This window comes from Lytechinus pictus, chromosome 19 (genome assembly GCF_037042905.1).
Source record: "Lytechinus pictus isolate F3 Inbred chromosome 19, Lp3.0, whole genome shotgun sequence".
Taxonomy (NCBI): Eukaryota; Metazoa; Echinodermata; class Echinoidea; order Temnopleuroida; family Toxopneustidae; genus Lytechinus; species Lytechinus pictus.
In genome coordinates, this window is record NC_087263.1 from 4367997 (window position 1) to 4387351 (window position 19355).

The following is a 19355-nucleotide window of genomic DNA, read 5'->3' on the forward strand; positions in this document are numbered from 1 at the left end:
TAATGGCTGACCAATATAGACCTACACATCAGTATAAGGACAAGGCTATGTCCCACTGCTAATTTCAAGTCTAGTGAATAGTGTCAAAATGCTGTAAAGGGTTGTTGGAACAAAAACCAGACACTAACACCAACTTGAAATAAGGCAGGTTTTTATTTTGAGAAATCTCGAGTAATATGCATTTTGGGGTATATATATTCTGTATTGAAAGCCAGTACTTTATGTAGTGCTTGTACATATAATTGTGATAATTTGAAGATTGTTGTATAATCAAAGTTCCTAAAGTGGCTTTCACAATTGGTCGCATATTAATAGTCAAATGACTATAGCACCTTTAACACTGCACTTTTAAATCACCATACACCTACACCAGGGTCTAGTTACTTTTGCCTGGTCTGTGAAAGCCCTCAACACTAACACTACACTTGATATCCCTGGTCTCAGGGAGAATGTTGCCACAAGCGCAGGCAGGATGCAGGGTCAAACGGAGGGTCAAGTTTAGAAGGGCGGGGTAACATTTTTTTACCAAGTCAGCCATACCAGATCTTGCTCTGATGACGATATTCTGACGTCTTTCTCACTCCTTGGTTACATTCTATTTCTGTACAATGGTCTTCATTTGCATTGAATGTACACAAAAGACGCCTTTCTCTTGTTTTTGTCTTTCTAATCAATGTCTGTCTGTATGTCAGTCTTTTTCTGTCTCTCTCTCTTTGTGTCTCCTCCTTGTCTACTTCCCCCGCTTCCCTCAATATGCGTTTTCTATATTATTTCCCTTTCTCTTCCCATTCTCATTTTCTTTTTCTCTCTCCTAATCTAACTAATGTCTCTTTCCCTGTTCCTTATACCTTGGTCACATTTGCACTACGGCGGCCGTACGGCGAGTCAAAAACAGCAGTTATATTAATTTTAATTCAAACCACCTATATGTAGTTGGACAAAAAAAGTTAAAACGGCTGTTTTCGACTCGCCGTACGGCCGCCGTAGAGCAAATGACCAAGGTATTATCCTCCCCTTTTCTCTCTTTTGCCCACCTATTTTTCTCTTGTTTTCTCTCTCTCTCTTCTCTTTCTGCTCTTCTTTCTGTCCTTCTCTTCCCTTCTTCTTTCTATCCTTTATTTCTGTCTGTCTCTCCCCTCGCTATGAAAGGCATCGTTCTCACTACCTTCCTAAAACTAGTTTAGTGGAAACTAGTTTAACATGTAATGAGAACGGTCGAAGTGATTTCCAAACCGGTTCAGAAAAGCATCTCGCGATGTAGTTTTCAAAATCGATTTGCCTTGCTAAACTGGTTTTAGCGTGAGGACACACCCATTCTTCGGGAAGTTTTAGAAAGCATAATGAGAACGGTGTCAAAGTCACCTCTTTTTCCTCCCTTCTCACTTTCTCTTCTCACCTATTTTTCCAGCAAACATTCCCCCTTTCACCTGTTGTCACAATAATCCATGTTATGTCAAGAAAAGGAAGATTTATCTCAAATATGTTATGAAAAATAAACAATGTCATCTTAGAATGGCACACACGCTGAGCCTGTTCCAGCGAACATAGCCCTCTTCTTTTGACTTTTTCATTCGCAGAAATGTTCTTAAGCTATTGATCTTGACGCTGACAAAACATTTGCTCCTACGACATTTGCTCCGGTCTTAATATTTCAGAGGGCATTGGGTTTGAGTTAGGATTGTAATAGAATTTTTGTTTCAGAATAATGGAAAGAGAAGAATTATGGTTTATTTAGTTTCCAATCAGAGCAATTGTCGCCAGACAAATGTCATGGAACTGATCTTGACAAACGAGTGCAGAAAAAAAAAATCCCTTGTCAGGTATTTGTTTTAAAGTATCAAGGCCTAGTGGAAATGTCAGGATGTAGACGAGAGGCTTCACAGTTCAATTCTTGTTACGGTTGCTGAAAGATTATCCTGTAACAAGGCATTAGTTTAGATTAGCCGCTCCCCACCCAGATGGTTGAATGGACGCTAGAAACAAAGCTCCTTGTTATATAGAATGAAGGTAAACCCTAAAATACTGTGGTGGCCTGTTTGGTTCTATATTGCACAAGAGCAACAGGCAGAAGAAAGTTTTTGACCTTTTTATTCTTTTTCTTCAACCTCCTTCACTCTTTCACCTTTAGGCACCATGTGGTCACTACCTCCAAGACCAATGCAGAAAGGACCACCAGGGGCCTGTTGCAGAAAGAGTTACGTTTAAACGCAAGTCAAAATATCAAGCGCAAGTCCCGAGTGCGGGTGTTTCATTGGCTAAAAATCAAGTTGCGCAAGATTTTTTGAGTTGCATTTGATCACAACTCTTTCTGCAACGGGCCCCTAACACCAACAGTGCTCTTTCATATTTTGTGTCAGACAAACCACATTTTAATTTTTTGTATTAGCATATGTTCTGATTGTATTACTAAAGAGAGAGAATGTCATGTTTTTAGGAAACCTAAGGAAACGTCTTGATGACAAAGTATGAACACAACTTTTCTATTTTGAGAGCAAATGAGTTGGTAACTCTCTGTATGCATTTACATAGGCCTACATGGATGAATACATGTTTGCAAACGTGTTCAGATTGAATAAAGAGAGAATGCCATCCATGAACGTTTTGATGACAAAATCTTAACACAACAAATTGCATAAAGAGAGAATAAAGGAAACATTGGAAAGGACTAGAAGACTAAGTGTGAACACAATCGAAGCCTGACCCTACTAACATCCAAATACATCAACATCAATCATCCTCCCACTGCATGACAATGCAGTCTTTCCAAGAAGATCAAAATGGCATGGCCACAATAATACAGGTGGAATTGGAACCGTCCCCATCATCTGGTAATTTTGTTGTCAAAACATATAGTAAATGCGCCAAGAAGCACGTATTTGAAGCTTACAGGGTTTATCAAGGACCATCAGAAAAATGAATTGATGAAAAAAGAAATAGAGCGGAATGGTAAGATAGAAATAACTGGAATGAAACATTGAAGGTTGAAAAGAACTGGAATGCAAGTCCACCTACCTTCTACAAGTTTGAGTAAACATAATGACTAGAAAAGCAAAATGATTAATGTTTCAAGGAGCAGAGAATCACAATCCAACTTCAGAGGGTTACTGTTTTCTTTCGTTACCAAGGCTTCATCAGATATAAACCATTAGACATAAATAAATGTTTTCTTCATTTTAAATTCCAAAGCTGCGACTTAGATAAAACACAGAATATTTCAAGTAAACATTGGAATGGGGAGAGAAAATGGAGTGGAGATCAAACATATCAATTGCAGAAGTCCACACAAGATATATTGTAAATCATCATACGAAGGATACTTTCAAACCCACTTTTCAGGAAAAATGAGACAAATATCCATATTTTTTGTTTTTTTTTAAGAAACAAAAATTGTAAATTGAAAGAAATAAATGAGTTACCTGATTACTGGTACCTCCTTCCTGGTAAACAGTTCCCTTTCTTGTATCACCAACAAAAACTTTGGCACAAGGAATGCTTATGGTATCAACACTGTCTTCACAGACAACATCCATTGCAGACTCATCATGGGAAGTGAGGGATACGGTGGTGTCTGTCAAACTGGATGGAGTAGATGGACTGTCGGCAGGATGGTCCGATACAACGGGAACACCAAGATCTTCAACTTTGTTCAGTACAAGGGTCCCAGAGTTCCTTTCGATCTTGTAGGACCCAATATTCGTGACCCTTGACAGATCCTGGACCTCTGTAAGGTCTTTGAGATTGTCAGCACTAAGGGGGTCATTCATGCTTTGAGATGCTCTAGAAGGTTGGGGCACGGAAGCACTATCATTTACAAACACATCATCGCTTTGGGAGGAATCAAGTCTCTGGAGGACGCCCGGTCTCACAGCATCCTTGCTTTCCTCAGCGATTCTATGAGAAATCTCCTGCAAAGGGGATGCTGAGGGTGTCTCAGTAACTGCTTGGTTAGGAAGCGATAGTCTCTTGGTCCGATTAGCATACCGAGAACTCCCTCTCCGACTAAATGTTTGTCCAATGTCTGGTGAGAACTGAAGACGAGTTGCATAGTGTTCTGATCGATCATCAGTAGAAGATTCTCCTCTATCGTCGAGTAATACCTTGAAATCTTCAGAGTCCAATTCTCCTGCCAACCTCCTCTCCAGGACTTCGACCCTGTGCCTCAAGAGCTGCAGCTCATCCTCCATCACAGCTGCACTGGGCGACGACTCGCTGAGGGTCCGTGCTGGCAAAGCACAATCATCAAGTGATTGCTGAAAGGTCAGTGCCCTTCCTTCACTGTAGCGCCTTGGAGGAAGAGCAGGTTGGCCTTCTGTGTCCTGAGGCAGAGTGGTAGCAGCAGCAAGAGATCCAATACTTGGTATCCTATTCAAAGGAGAAGCTAATCCTCCATTCGTACCATCATACAAGAACTCACTGGCTGAGAAATTTCCTTCAGGAGATGACAAAGAAGCTGACATATTTTGACTCTTGTAGCTGAAGACATGAGATTCCTCTTGTCCTCCTTCAGCACCTACAATCACAATGTCAGTCAACTTCAGTTTGTGCCTAGTGGTCTTAGACTTGGAGGTCCGCTGGTTCTCTAAATCCAGCTCACTTGATGCAACCGATCGACGGATCAGTTGCCCAACGGAAGGACCGAGGGATCGCGATCTACGCTTCGCCTCTCCGAAAATCCGCCAAGTGCGCCCCTTTTTTCGCCTTGACTTAAGATTTTCCAGAGGTTCGTAATGATGGTCACCGTCAGGATCTATGGCAGGGCTGTCCAAATTAGCCATCATGCTGTGCCGCCTGGATTGATCCACATTTGCATTGGGTATGAGGTAGCCATTCTCGGTGATCTCCATGGTGACACGCCTCTTATTAACAGCATCCATTGTGATATATTTCTTGTAAATAGTCTTCAAGATCTTCTTAGATATGGCATGATTGATAAAAAAATGTATATGTTACTTTTGATTTCATTGACCAATTGGTTGTGGTGAACAGTAATAAGACTCAAACATTTTTTTTTCTGTTTTTGACAACTAAAATAAATTAGTATGAACAGCATCTACAAATTCATCAATTGATGTATCAATAATGATTGATGGGGCAGGAAGTTCCTTGATGATAACATAAACATACTGATTTTATCCATGTGCTCACTGATCCTTCATGTCATCAAAGGCTTATGATGACAAAGATCGCTCTGTTGATCTAGAATGCTTCCTGTTCATGTCAAAAGAATGATTCTCCATGTTGCAAACATTTGCCCTTCCATTTCGGCATCAGGTAGAGTTTCCAAACGCAAACATAGTCGGGTATTTTTAGCGCTTAAGTGTTGCAAACCTCTTCCTGTCTAAAGCCTCTCTATTGATTCTACCGCATATGGAACATGCCAAGCCTTTGGTTATGTTCAGAATGAAGTAGTCAAAAGGACTGAATCAATTCAAACTGTGGCCCTTCATTAACCCTATCAAACCACAATAACCATCGAAAAGACACTCTACTTTTTGCTTGATTGTTAAAAATGGAATTTCCTCATAAAGAAGCACCAAAAGGTTATCAAAACATGATCAAGCTGTTTAATGAGAGTTAATGATCCAAAACTTTTGATCCAGATGGGAAGAGGGACATCAATTGACTTTAAAGCATTCAACTCTATTGAATATCAGGTACATGTATTCAATTTGTTCTACTTGTCTAATTATCCACAGAGATCTGTTCATTGGTTGAAGGATTTTGTCTAAGGGGTAGGTACTATCATAAATTCACCAAGTTCATTGACTCTAATCATTAGGGAAGGATTGCAGATAGCACATTTCCTATCCAGCTATTATCAGGAATATATTCCCATAATGTCAAAACCAAGTGAAATTTAATAGATTTTTTTCCTCTTGTCTTTGATCGCTATCTGGCAATTTTCGGTTTCAATGGTCTGCAGGCCAAGGTCCAAATAACATGCATGAATTACTTGGCAGACAATGGCCTATCATCAACAGACTGTTGTCAATACGTTAAGCGTAGGATGCCACACTTGATCAATGAGAGAGTTAACCCTTCCCAACTGGGATCGGGAAGTTTCTGCACAAAGGCCTATGAGCAATACAGAATTCAGTGATCAACGGGTTAACCTATAGCCTACTAGAACTGGATGATCCCTGTACAAAGGTAATGGGAATTACATCATTCTGTGGTCAGCGGATTAAGAGCGCTCTAATCAAAGTGGACAGTTTCAGGATGTACTTTAGATTCATTAGCCACAAACCAAAGTAGTAATAGATTAGAAGTCACATCACATGATGAAAAAGTCCAGATGCAAAGTGCAGTAGCTCGCTGGATAAGTAATGGATGGCCTCGGTGGCGATTAGGCAGATTTCTGTCAAGTTCACTCGAAGATCCTTCCTTCCTCCGAGGCGGAAGTGGATTTGCTATGGCAACCAAACTCGCCTCCAGGGTCTACTGACGGATATCCAGGCAATCACAATGGATGGTTGCTGTTTCAATGTTTTTGCCTATTTTCTCAGAGAAGCTTTCTCTTGCTGTTAGACTCCAACGATCTACCTTTGGAGGTGAAGGGTTTTTCCTTTACAAATGGTAAACCAAGATTATGCCTGGGGCAGGTATGGACATCCAAAAATTTAAAACAGACTATTGCAATATCCTTTATTTTTGCAAACATTTACCCGTCTTCAAACACAACTCATCTACTTGAGATACAGATAAAGCAAAGATTCTTCCTCCTGGCAATTTGAATAACCACAATGGATATCTTTCTGAGTTAAATATATGATGACGGTGGTGGTGATGCTCCTATTGGTGTCTCTATAGGCAGTTGTCGTGGTAATCGCTTTGTGGGAGCCGATCTCAATGCAACCTCTTGGGGTTGAGAGAGTGGTTTCCTAAGACAGGTGTTCTAAGCTCCAGAGTATCGATCATTTCCCTTTCAGTGTCACTATCATACACCTACATAGATGAAGAAATAACAAAGAGAGAAAGAGAGAGAGGGGGGATTAGATTAATATTTTCATCAAGTAATTATTAATATTATTTTTTCATTATTATTTTTTTCGGCAATGAAAAGTATAAGAAATTGGTACAGTGTAGTACAACACATAATAAACATAACAGAGTATAGATTGAGCACCCACTGGACTGCCAGGGTCAAATAAAGTTAACTGAATTACTGTAGTCAATAAAGACCATTTGACCCTATCCAGTGGGTGCTTACATAAAACAGAAGCGGATAAAAGAGTGAGTATGAACAAAAAGGTTTAAGATCAATTATAATAGAATAACATAGGTCTACTTGATATCACTTCATCTTAACTTAGAATATCAATATAAATGTTTAAATGTTATGTTTAAATACTTATGTTAGATATTTAATTTGATCTTTGATACACTATGTTTACGAATACATTTGTTATGTATATTATGTTATTTGTTTTAAAAGTGGAATCAATAAATGAATAAATGAATAAATGAATAAATGAATAAATGAATAAATGAATAAATGAATAAATGAATAAATGAATTTAAATTTATGAATAAAATAGTCATTACGAAAATGTAAAAATAACAAGGATAACAGCCACGATAACAGAATCCTGTAAGTTAATTATAAGTATATGATGAGGCTTCTACTTAAAAAAAAAGCATTTTCTCACAAAGGCTTGGGAATCAATCAATCACTCTTATGAGAAACATAGTAGAAACCTGTAGCAGATTACAAAAGTTTGCGGACCATGAACCATACCAGAAAAGCTTAATTCTTAATCTTCTTTTGATTTCTCTCACCATTTCCAAATTTTCAATTTTCAAATATTTACATGATACTATGAAAAACAAACTATCTAATGATGATCAGATGAAAGGGTTGGCTCTGTCCTCTGTAAATCTATTATTTTAGTCGTGTTGCATAAAAATCAAACAGGTTGTTCAATTTTATTTTTATTGTCTATTAATTAATACTTCAGTTCAAATTGCTAGAGAAATTTGAAGCTCTACAGTAATCAATATCTTATTTTTACGATTTTTTTCTTTATTGTGATAATTCAATATCAATTCACTTTAATTTAATTCAATTTTGTATTCAATCCTATTTTTCAAATGAAAATTCATTCGGGTATTTCACAAACATCATTGAGTTAAATGTATTTTAAAAATTAAGATAACATTAACAAACATAAATATAAACTTAGCAATTAAAAATAGACATTGAAAAGTAAAAAGATGACATTGAAAAACATGACATGGATATTATTCACAATGAAAGGAATATTAAAAGATTAGACCAAAATAAAGGGAATACAAATAATGAAGAAGTCGTGAAAATCAAGTTGGGTAAAAAGAAAGATGTTTAGTTGGAAACATGATACGAATCATGAAAGGAAAAAAAACACAAAATGTACAAACAAGCAAAGCAGCAATGAAAAGAAGAGTAGTCAAACAAATTTTCATAGAAATCTCTGAAGCTTGACAGAGGGAAAGGGAAGGGCATGGAGAGGAAATGAAAATAAATGGGCACCTCACAGCTATAACATACAGTTCTATTTCCATGTTATAATTGATTTGCTATTATTGATTTTGTGTACATGTGTATGGATCCAAACGTAGATATACAAGATGAGAAAGTACTTTCATTTAATTAATTTAAAACAAATTGAAAATAAATCCCCCAAAACCAACATTATAAAATCCTCTAATAATGCAGCATGTTCATGGATCATTAATTTTTCAACAAACTGGAATATCAAATGCATGCCCAAACTTAAATTTCAGAAAAAAAGTTTAAAATGGAACTTCTATCCTGTATCGGCTTTCTGTATAGGTATTAAAAACACAACAAATCCCCCCAAATTTATGCTTATTGACAGACAGTATGGGTGACAAAAAATATTACGATTGTTTGTAGAGATAGGAGCAGGTTTTGATGGTTATCTTACAAGGCATCTGACACTATTTTGTCACCGTGGCATGATTTATGCATCTAAAATAGGCGTGTTGTCTACAGCTGTATAATTTATGTACCATTAATCAAGGGTGGATCCAGGATTTTCCAAAAGGGGGGGGGCAAATTTTTCGGAGGAAAATTTTGACAAGCAAAGGAAAAAAAATTTTCAACCACAAATTAAGGATATTTCGTACCCGAAAATATTTGACAAGCAAAAAAAAAATGAAGGAAAAAAAAGGTCTTCACTTTCAAAAGAGGGGGCACACCTCTGTTTTAATGGCATTTTTACATTACTAATTTTAATTTTGCTTCTCAAAATGGGGGGGGGGGGATGGACCGGCTGTGCCCCCCCCCCCCCGGATTCGCCAGTGCCATTAATATCATCTAACTTTCATTTTATTCAAAACACAAAAAGAATCACATCTGGGTACTGTAAAACATGGAGATATCATTTGTAATAGATCAATATTTAGAATGGAGTGTGACTCAGGGGCCGCGGAAGCAGGGGGGCTGGGGGGGGCTTCAGCCCTCCCACTTTTTCCAAAACCGTGATTGTGATTTTTTGCGTGGTCAGCCCCCCCCCCCCACTTTTGGCTCAGCCCCCCCACTTTGAAAACCATTCTGTGGCCCCTGTGACTGTCTGTATATGTAGGCCTACATAGTCACCTCAACCTCCAGAACCTTATATGAATATTACAACTGATTATTATTCTATTTTTTTACATCATCCAGAACTAGTTGCATGTGAAAATACCTATTGTTCCAATGAACACTTTTATCTGATAAAGAGCAAAATATTTATAGCTTGCATACAGGAGGTTGAAATTTAAATAGGTCACAAAGTTGCCATCGCACCATTTTATAACGTGTATTTTGATATCATAATTTCACTGCTAAAAATTTTCTTCCTTCAAAAAAATTATGACTTGAGTTTATTTAAGTGAAAGAGTGGAATTTTCTTGCATACATGTAGGACTTGAGGAGAGTATAAATCGTTAATGTACATGTAAATTTGAATGGGGATTCTGCAATTGCTTATTAAACACTCCCCCCCCCCCTCTAAAAAATAAATAAACAAATATATAAACAAATAACTAAATAAAAAATAGACAAATTACATAATTTCACATTTTCAATAGGTTCAGTGATCATTTCATTATATCAAATTACAATGCTAAGATTTATCAATTTTAAGAACTTGGTCTTTCATCCAGCGAGCCAATAGCAAATCACCTGTCTGGGATTTATGTCCGATGTGAGCAACATTCACTTAAAATAATACATTCATTTTATATCCAAAACCTCCTGTGGAGATGGATACAAATTTTCAAATTCAATAACTGAGCTTTCCATGTCAATTTAATGATATCAATTACAAGAGATGATAGACAATATTAGAATTATTGATTTGAAAAGCAAACACTCCGCTTTGATTGCATCGGCAAACATGCTGTGCAAACATGACCCATTTGTTTTCTGATCTACATGCACTTTTGTATCAAATGTACTACTGTGTGTCTAGCTCGAATGACGGCAACTAAAAAAGTACATCAGAGGTTCGTTTCATAAACTTGTTATAATAATAAATTCACAGTAACAATTAAAAGCTACTGAAATCCTTCGATTTGATTGGCTGACAGTAAACTTGTTATAGAAATCGTACATTTGTTATTATAACAAGTCTTTATGAAACAAGAGCAGCCATTCCAATCCATTTTCTCTTTTTTTTAATTCTAGAAATAAAGTTATGACTATTTAATAAGTTACAATGATGAAATATTCATATAAAAATTCTAATTGATTATCTAGATGTGCCTCAACTGATGAAATGAACTGTGATATAAATTCTAAAAAGATCATGTACTAAGAAAATATTGATAGCTAATATATAGATCAATTAAATCAATTAAACAAAAAATTTGTCTCCATTTTTTGTGATTACAAAGATAATGTGTCCTCCATTTAAACTGATGACAAGAACTTTTGATAAATATTTTGATCATATACTGTTTATATTGAGAAACTATGGATAGCTGGTTATGGATCAATTTGACACAATAATTATCTCACCCAGAATCCTCCAAGCCCATAACATCTACTTGATCACAAAATAAGTTTGTATGCTTCTAAAAGTGTTGAGTAATGCATTTTTGTATACAAGTAAAATATAATAAAGAGAATGAAAATCCACTCCTATATAGCACCTAATACATCAGACCAACAGCTCTACATACTTTACAGATATATTGTTATTATAAATTATAAATAAGTAATTAAAAAAAAAATTGTCATAATCTAGATTTTACAAAAAAATGTCTTTAGGAGAAAAGTTGTTTAGATGATCACTTTATTTCGTGTGGGGGCGTCGTGGTCTAGTGGTTACGAATCTCGTCTTTCAATGGGACGTGGGTTTGAATCTCAGCCACGGCATGTTTTCCTTCAACAAGAAATTCATCCACCTTGTGCTGCACTCAACCCAGGTGATGATTAATTCCTTGAATGCACCAAGTGCCTTTAGCAGCAGGAGCTACAGTCGGTTAATTCATAGTGCACAATTGAATAGGAAACTAGATAAATCGCCGCCTCATAAATGCTTTATACATTATAATGATTACTTTTGGTATTGCTGGTATATTTGAGCACTGAAAAATTTAAACTGCAAGATTATAAATTTCTTCCCGCTTACGTTCCATACTGATAACCATAAGACCCACATTTTAAAAAAAATCTCATTGAGGTCTTTTATCAAGACTATCAGTAAATGATGTCCGATATGTACTTATGTATGTAATATATTGCTGATTAGGATATCTGACAAGCTTCCATGTACATCACTCAGTCTATGGAGGGCAATAACCACTAATTACCATCTCGGCTCATCATTTCATGATGGTCATTTTATTTAAATAACGCCCAACCACAACACACAAAAAAATGCTTTCTGTTCTGTGTGGGACATCCATTCTGCCGTCCAGTGACAAAAGGAAGCAACTCTGATATTTTTTTTCAAATTTAACCTTTTTTTTAATTGGGATATTTTCTGTATGTTCTACACGATGCTAAAAGGAATTTAAGTCACCAATATCTGAAATATAGACATTTCAAAAGCAAGTAACTATATATTTCGGCATAAAACTACATGTTTTCCTTGTTTACTAAAAACCTAATTTCACGGAATTGCTGCCTTCTGTCACGTCAGTGGATGGCAGCATTGGTCTTGTCAATCTAGTGCCACAGTTACACTACAAAAACCAACTCAAGACCGACAAAAGCTTAAGTTATCACCAATGACATACATGTACCATGGATCGGTTTGGGCTTGGCTTCGTTAGTGTGACTTATGCCGGATGATACATTAAATACCGGTAGCTTTGATAATACTAATAATACGATAAGCTTATATAGCGCTTATAATATGTAAGCGCTTTACATAAAACAGGTAAATCAAATAATTATTTATTTCTCTCTGATTGCAAGGGAAGTCCTACATATCAAATTTGATCTTTTTTCTATAAAATTCAAATCATGGTCCCGAACAGATATTGATCAGTTTCAGAAAATTTCAGTCATTTCACAAATCATTTCTCGATTTCCACAGATATGTATGAGTCTGACTTATTCCAGTGGAGGATACAGGCGGGGGGAAAGGGACAAGTGCCCCCCTCTTCATTTTGAGTATTGCCCACTGAACATATAGTTAAATGTAAGAATATTTTTATCATCTGAATGATCTGACCCCCCCCCCGACCCCCCCCCCCCCGTATTTTCAAAATCCTGGATCTGCCCTACAATGCTGATACCATGTATATTAACCATTACTTTATGTCTATAAGATAAAGAATAATAATCTTTGCTTACAGTTTATGTCAATGAACAGTTTAAATGTTACCTAACATTGCATTTGTTCACCAGCAGGTACTACATGTAGGTTTGAAGACAGACATTTTTCCTCATTTGTAATTTACCCTTTCTTGTACTTCTCTAAGTTCTCTTTACTTTTATGTTTTGCTCTCTTCTATTAAAGGTTAAGCGCCTTGAGCATTTGATAATAATGGAAAAGGCACTATATAAATCATATGTATTATTATTATCATTATTCAAACAATGTAATTAATTATATTTCTGCTTAAAATGAATAAAAACAATTTCAATATTGGGAAAAATAGCATTTAGGCCTATAAGCTGTACAGGATAAAATAATAAACTGAGCAAAAATAAAATGATCATGACCTATGTATTCATTTCCCTCTGACAATATATATCATTAATACCCCTTTCAAAAACCCATCCTCCAATTAGCCGCCTAAGAGTAATGCGGATAATTCAATAAAAATTCCGAAAATAATCCGCACTATTTTTACGAGCGCCCGTCCTGAAAAATGTGGATAATCGTCATGGCAACCGCACACACCCCCTCCGATGCGGTTGTGTTGGAAAAGGGTGACCTTGTGACCGCACCATGGCAATTATCCGCATTACTTTGGATTGCGTTCATAAAGTCAAAATCTGGTCCCGATGCCGCTATTATGCGGATAATTGCAGCATCAAAATAATGCGGATAACTCTGGTCCTCCTCCGATTTTACGACCAAATTATGCTGCTATTAGCCGCATAATTGGGTTTATGAAAGGGGTATAACTTGAGGGTAAAGGATACTACCACTTCATGTTTTCCTGCTGTTCTAACTAAATTTGTCAGTAAATGAAAAGTTTCCTAATTGAATTTCCAGATTTTGCATTGATAGTAATGTGACATTGTATGTCAGTTGGATCCCATTCATGTTGCAATCCAACGTGATGTGTGACTCGATTAAAACTTTACGTTCTTTCTTTTTTAATCAAGATGAGGTTCAGATTCAGGCCGAAGCAGGTGTTGGAGAAGGGGGTGCAATGATCTGGGCCCCATCTTACAAAGAGTAAGATGTAACTCTATGGAAATCTATCAGTGTCATAATTTTTATACAGGAAATTGCAAAATGTTAAGTTGTAAACAAACGAGAACACACTAAATTGTCAAGAAATCAATGAATTTATGGATATACATTCATATTGAGAAAAGTTTTTGAACATACATGCCTTTTTTCTATGTTGACTTTGCTGGCTTTCCATAGTTGCGATTGATTGGATCAATCGCAACTCTTTGTAAGATGGGGCCCTGATGTGATGTAGTATGTTGGGGTATAGAGCAAGCCACACCCCCCCTCTCTCTCTCTCCTCCCTTTCTCTCCCCTTCTAGTATGACCCCGCAGGGGATTGAACCTGCAAACATTCCATAGATGAGCCAGGCACTCTACCACTGAGCCACTGTTTCCTCTCTTGTTTGGTTATGTGAAAATCATTAGGGGAGGGGGGAGGGGCAAGGGAAATCTATTGTACATGTACATACAGGGAACATTGCTCTGAATAAGTTTCAGGATTTCTAGAAATTTGTCATATGGATCATCTTTTTCTTAGTTATTAATCCCTTGCACTAAAATTCATTTGATACTTTACAAATTTTCATTTACTGCTTCCACTTTTGTAGAGGCATATTGAAAGACAAATAATCCCCTACCTTTTTTTGAGGTCAGTGACTTTTTCAAATTATCAGATGGCTGCATAATAGGGAATATGGGCAATCCATCCTAACCTGCCCCCTTTTTTAACCCCAATGCCTCTGGAGTAATGACCCCTTTTAATCCTTCTTTTGGCTTACTGGGTCAAGAGCATCTTCATAAGGGGATTATGAGATTAAATTGACTGTTATTCATGCCAGGAATCCATTAGAGCCAGTCTGATCTTTAAGAAATAAGGAGATTTTAATAGCAATAAATCTTTTAAAAGTTAAGATAGCACATTCCCTCCTTCCCCTTCTCATAACTTTACAATGAATTTTGTTATGAATTGACTCGTTTGATATGTACCTATTATCTCTTGTTTTATGTTAGTTTATGTAAATAACTGCACTGTATTCATTTTATGTTGCCCTGTATCATGTTCATGTAGAACAGATCATCTGGGCTTATTGTTTCCCCTTTTTTATCAATAGAAGGTGATTTATTAAAAAAAAAAAACTTTTGATATAGGCATATCTAGCACTATGATGATCTTGTCCAAGAAATTATGATTTTGACTTAATATTTCAAGCCCACCTACCATATAGTTTGACCCCTTTTTTTTCTTGGGCATGGAACTCTTCGAGGGGGGAGGTTAGTGCCCCCAAATTCCAAATCTACTGTAAATGCCAGTGTGTAAGACCAATCCCTTGCTCACAGGCTAGTAAGCATCGAGGAAAGAATCAATTTCACGGTTTGTTCCCCTTCAAGTACTGCCCTTCCCAGTTCAACTCTAGGATACTATGAAGGGTATTGCTCCTAATAATGTCCTTTTCTGATGGCACGAATTTATGCCATACTATGGCAGAGATGGTGTCTTATGTAAAGATACTGATATTGGGTACGTCTTGAGACAGTGATTGTGAGTCTCATGTCTTGTTTCTGATAAAAATTATGCCATACTACAGCAGAAATGGTGTCTTATATAAACAAACGATATTGGGCTTGTCTTGAGACAGTGATTGGGTGTCTCATGTCTTGTTTCGGATGCCAATGTCGTGTCTTGGTGAGACACTAACAAAAAATAGTGAAATTTTAATGAGTTCTCACTGCCTTGCTTCAATCTTTCAGTATTGAGTGTCTCAAGACATTCATTGTGTGTCTTGTGCCTCGTTACAATCTCAGCTGATTCTGGAAACAAGTGTTTTAATCTTCTATCCCTGTGCTCATTGTCTTGGTCTGCTTCTCTATAGGGCCGTCTGCACCAGCCCGAGTTTTCAAATTAGCGCGCCATTTCTGATCCAGCAAATTATCCCGATCTGAACAATCTCGAGATAGTTTGCAATGGAGACGCAATTATCGCGCTAGTTCGTAGGATTAATCTCGAGATTGCAATCCCATGTCAACTTGGGATTATTTGCTAAATAGAGCGCTATTTTACGAATTATCCTGCTAATTCGCAGGAGCAGACGCACTCGGGATTATTTATTCACGGTGTCAGACCATAATGAATCGATGCCTCGCTCGAGCAGGACTCGCTCTTCTTGCGATGGTGGAGACGGGCCGATCGGGCTAAAATCTCGAGACTGAGCAAACTCGGGCTGGTGCAGCACCGCCTTATGCAACATTCAGACAAGGGGAAACTTTGTATAGCTGAACAAAAAAACCATGTTGGCTGAATGCACAGAAATAGTCTACCTTCACATTAAAAACATTCAGTTTAGCATCACGTGTGGATCTGATTCCCAATTTAACGGATCATTTCTGAAATAACTGATTTGATTCTGATGACTACTGTTGATCATTTACGGCAGCATGCTTACTACTTCCATGTGTGTATTGTCTACATAACTGTTCAAGGATGGCGGAGGTATGCTAACAAAAATTACTGCGGTATTTGCTCATGTGTCATTTACTGTCCTATGCTATTATTGGTCCCTCATTATTATCATTTATGCCCAGCACATGACTGAAAAGTCCATCTACCTTTGTTGAGTTGTCCCCCACTCTGTTCATTTCACAGAAAACCATATTAACCCCATATCAATAAATCTAAAGAAAATTCCTTATGTCTTTAGAATAAAAAAGTAACATTGCAGGCAAAAGTAATTTCAAATAAATGACACAGCTTGAGGCTAGTAAATAACAACTAGACAAGAAGTTATATTTCAGACAAAGAACGATACATCACATCATGCAACATATAACAAGGAGGACAGAGGAAGTAAAGAAAAGATTGAAAAGGAAAGCAGAGAAAGAGTTCCACTCACCTGGATCTGTGTCCATCACCTTTCCATCCGTGTCCGTCAGGTATCCATGACATGAGGGTATATCCAGAGTATCAATCCAATGGCTCTACAAAGTCGACCAGGAGTAAGAAATCGCTGGCTTGATGATGATATCCTGCACAGCTCACTTTGCAGAGGTTAAGACAGGAGATACAGCTGTCTAAGGTGTCCTATGAAAGCTCAGGTGAAGTGGGGCTGGATCCTCAACAGCTACAGAGCTACTGAACTTGTATCGCAGAATATCACAGGATACTGTCCTTCAAGAGCTTGAGGATCGCTGCCTTGCATTGTAGCTACTGATGAAATATTCAGTGGCTCTAGTCTAGGTGTAGCAGAATTTTGCAGAGGACAACCTCTACAAATCCAGGATGTCTAGATTCTGCAGAACTGATAATCCTTATTAAGTTTTCCAAAAGATAAAAACATCTGAGGAAATGTTTTGGTTATAGGGTTTTGTTCCTGCACACTTTGTGAAAGAATGCACATTCCTGTACCTTAAATACCTGCCAAAAGTTGTTTGCTGTTTACAAACATCAGATATAGTAAATATTTGACTGGAATAATGTTACTTCAAATATATTTCCTTGTGTGCTTCTCTGGAAATGAATCAGATACAGGATAGGAACATGCTGTTACACTCTATTTTTTTGTTCACCAAATAGTTTGGTTGTTTTCTTCTAAAAAGTGGGGAAATGGTTTTACAGCTACACTACATGTGTAAAATGTGGAGGCAAACGAGAGCTACAGATCTGTTTCACTCCTAAAAAGTCTGGAAAGTGTACAAAAGGTCCATTTGGCCTTCAATAACGCAGGAGACAAAAGACTCTAGCTAGGTTCATTCTAAATTTAACTATAGACACGTTAACAGGGATTCGAGAATAGACATTCTAGAAGCGTGTATGTACAAAGCAGTAAGAGTCAACACATCAATGGACACCAGTGGAAGAATGTTACAAAACAAACCACTTTCCCATGGGGTAATCTGGAAGCGATTCTTCAATTTATGCAGTTGAAAAGAACATGACAATAGGTGTGCTTAGCAAATGTTCAGATACATCATCACAATTAGGCTTCCACAATGAAGAATATATATGTTTGTGAATGTTCATCATTAGAGAGATTCCCTTTTGTTAAGCATCTTTTCCTTTATAAATCTTCATTGAACAGTAAAAAAAAACACTTAGTTCCTTTGAGTTCCTCTGTCTAGAGATTTATATGTTAATGGAAGCTGAATGGCCTCAACTCAAATGCTTACAAGTAGATTGTGCATTCTACAGTTGACCAGATGATGAATATTCACTCAGAAAATGTCCCACAAGATGTAGTTTCACTTTGATATCAACAGAGCAGAAAAGCGCTTCATACAACCTGCATCAATCGCTGCATCTGCATCCTCAGACAGTGTAAAATGTCCTGATGATTGGGGAAAGTAAAACCGGCTGACCCATAGCAAATGGCTCCCACCAAAACAGCAACTGGTCCACAAAAGACCCACGAAACGATGAGTCAGTCTGAACCACCCATTGTACAGCACTAAATTTCTGTGTTGAAATGATAGACGCAATTACCACAGTGAGGGTGCATGCTAAACGATGGTAAATCCCGTAAGTCCCTTTCTCCAACGTTTCTTCCAAAATCCTCCTACAAGATTCCAAAGACGATTACAGATTTACCGCAACAATAGGTAGACCTTAAATGAGGGACTGCCCTTTCTTCACAGCCAATCCAGCATCTACACTTGCGTCCTACATGGAAATGTTCCCATGCTATTTAGCTACTACCAATCGGTTTGTCACAATTCAGTGCCTCCTTTGTCTGGGATCCCTTGTTTTCTTTTCCCTGATTCCACAAGAACTTACAAAGCATTTTTTCACTCCATCCCATGGTCAACCTGAACACACAATAGGTGGTTTCAAACCGCCTCGATCATAAGAATCCCCGTTAAATTACGAGAACTTTTTTAGGCTAAAGAATACCCATTAATTATTCCTGCATTCACACCGCCCCGAAAAATACCCTTCGGGATATGTTCTTGAAGTTACGAGCATGCGCAGTATGGTCTGATAAGCAAGCGATGCGCGAGATTCAAAATCACTAGCTCAGCAGCCACCCACGGCGCCCGCGCCCAACTACACGGTGGGCTAAAAGTTCCAGTAAATTGCTTTCACATTGCAAAAATACCTGCTAACCTTGGAAAAATCCCTGCGAAAGTTCACATAATTTTGACAAGTACCTACTATTTAGTGGGTATTTTCTTTCAGGGAGATTACGTGTAATTTGCTTTCACATTTCCAATATTACCTGGTATTTTCTGATCGGGGTAAATTTCCCGATCAGAAAATACCTGGAACTGACGAACTTCGAGGCGGTCTGAAACCACCTAAAGCTTCAAAGAGAAAGCCAACATAAGAATTACTCTCTGCTTTTGAAGGCATGACTCCATTCACACAATCCTAAATATTGACATTGATCATGATGTGGTACCATGACTTCAGTTTGGTTTATGGTTAAAACGTGCATTCTTGCATGGAAACTGAACAAGATAAAAAACATCAGTCAAAATGAGAGAACAAAATGTACCCAGGCTGTGGAAATTTAG

General features: G+C 37.4%; 1 protein-coding gene across 1 annotated transcript; it reads right to left on the minus strand.

The window, feature by feature from the left end:
- Window positions 1–1114: 1114 nt before the first annotated feature.
- Window positions 1115–18734, minus strand: LOC129282605 (uncharacterized). Its single transcript, XM_054918486.2, has 2 exons — window positions 16739–18734; window positions 1115–6945 (listed from the first exon to the last, which is right to left on the minus strand). The coding sequence occupies exon 2, from the start codon at window positions 4872–4874 to the stop codon at window positions 3333–3335; it is 1542 nt and encodes a 513-aa protein (XP_054774461.2). The 5' UTR covers window positions 4875–6945; window positions 16739–18734; the 3' UTR covers window positions 1115–3332.
- Window positions 18735–19355: the final 621 nt, after the last annotated feature.

Coding starts and splice junctions, on each gene's coding strand:
- LOC129282605 (XM_054918486.2), bottom strand. CDS start 4,874: ATGGATGCTGTTAATAAGAGGCGTGTCACCATGGAGATCACCGAGAAT.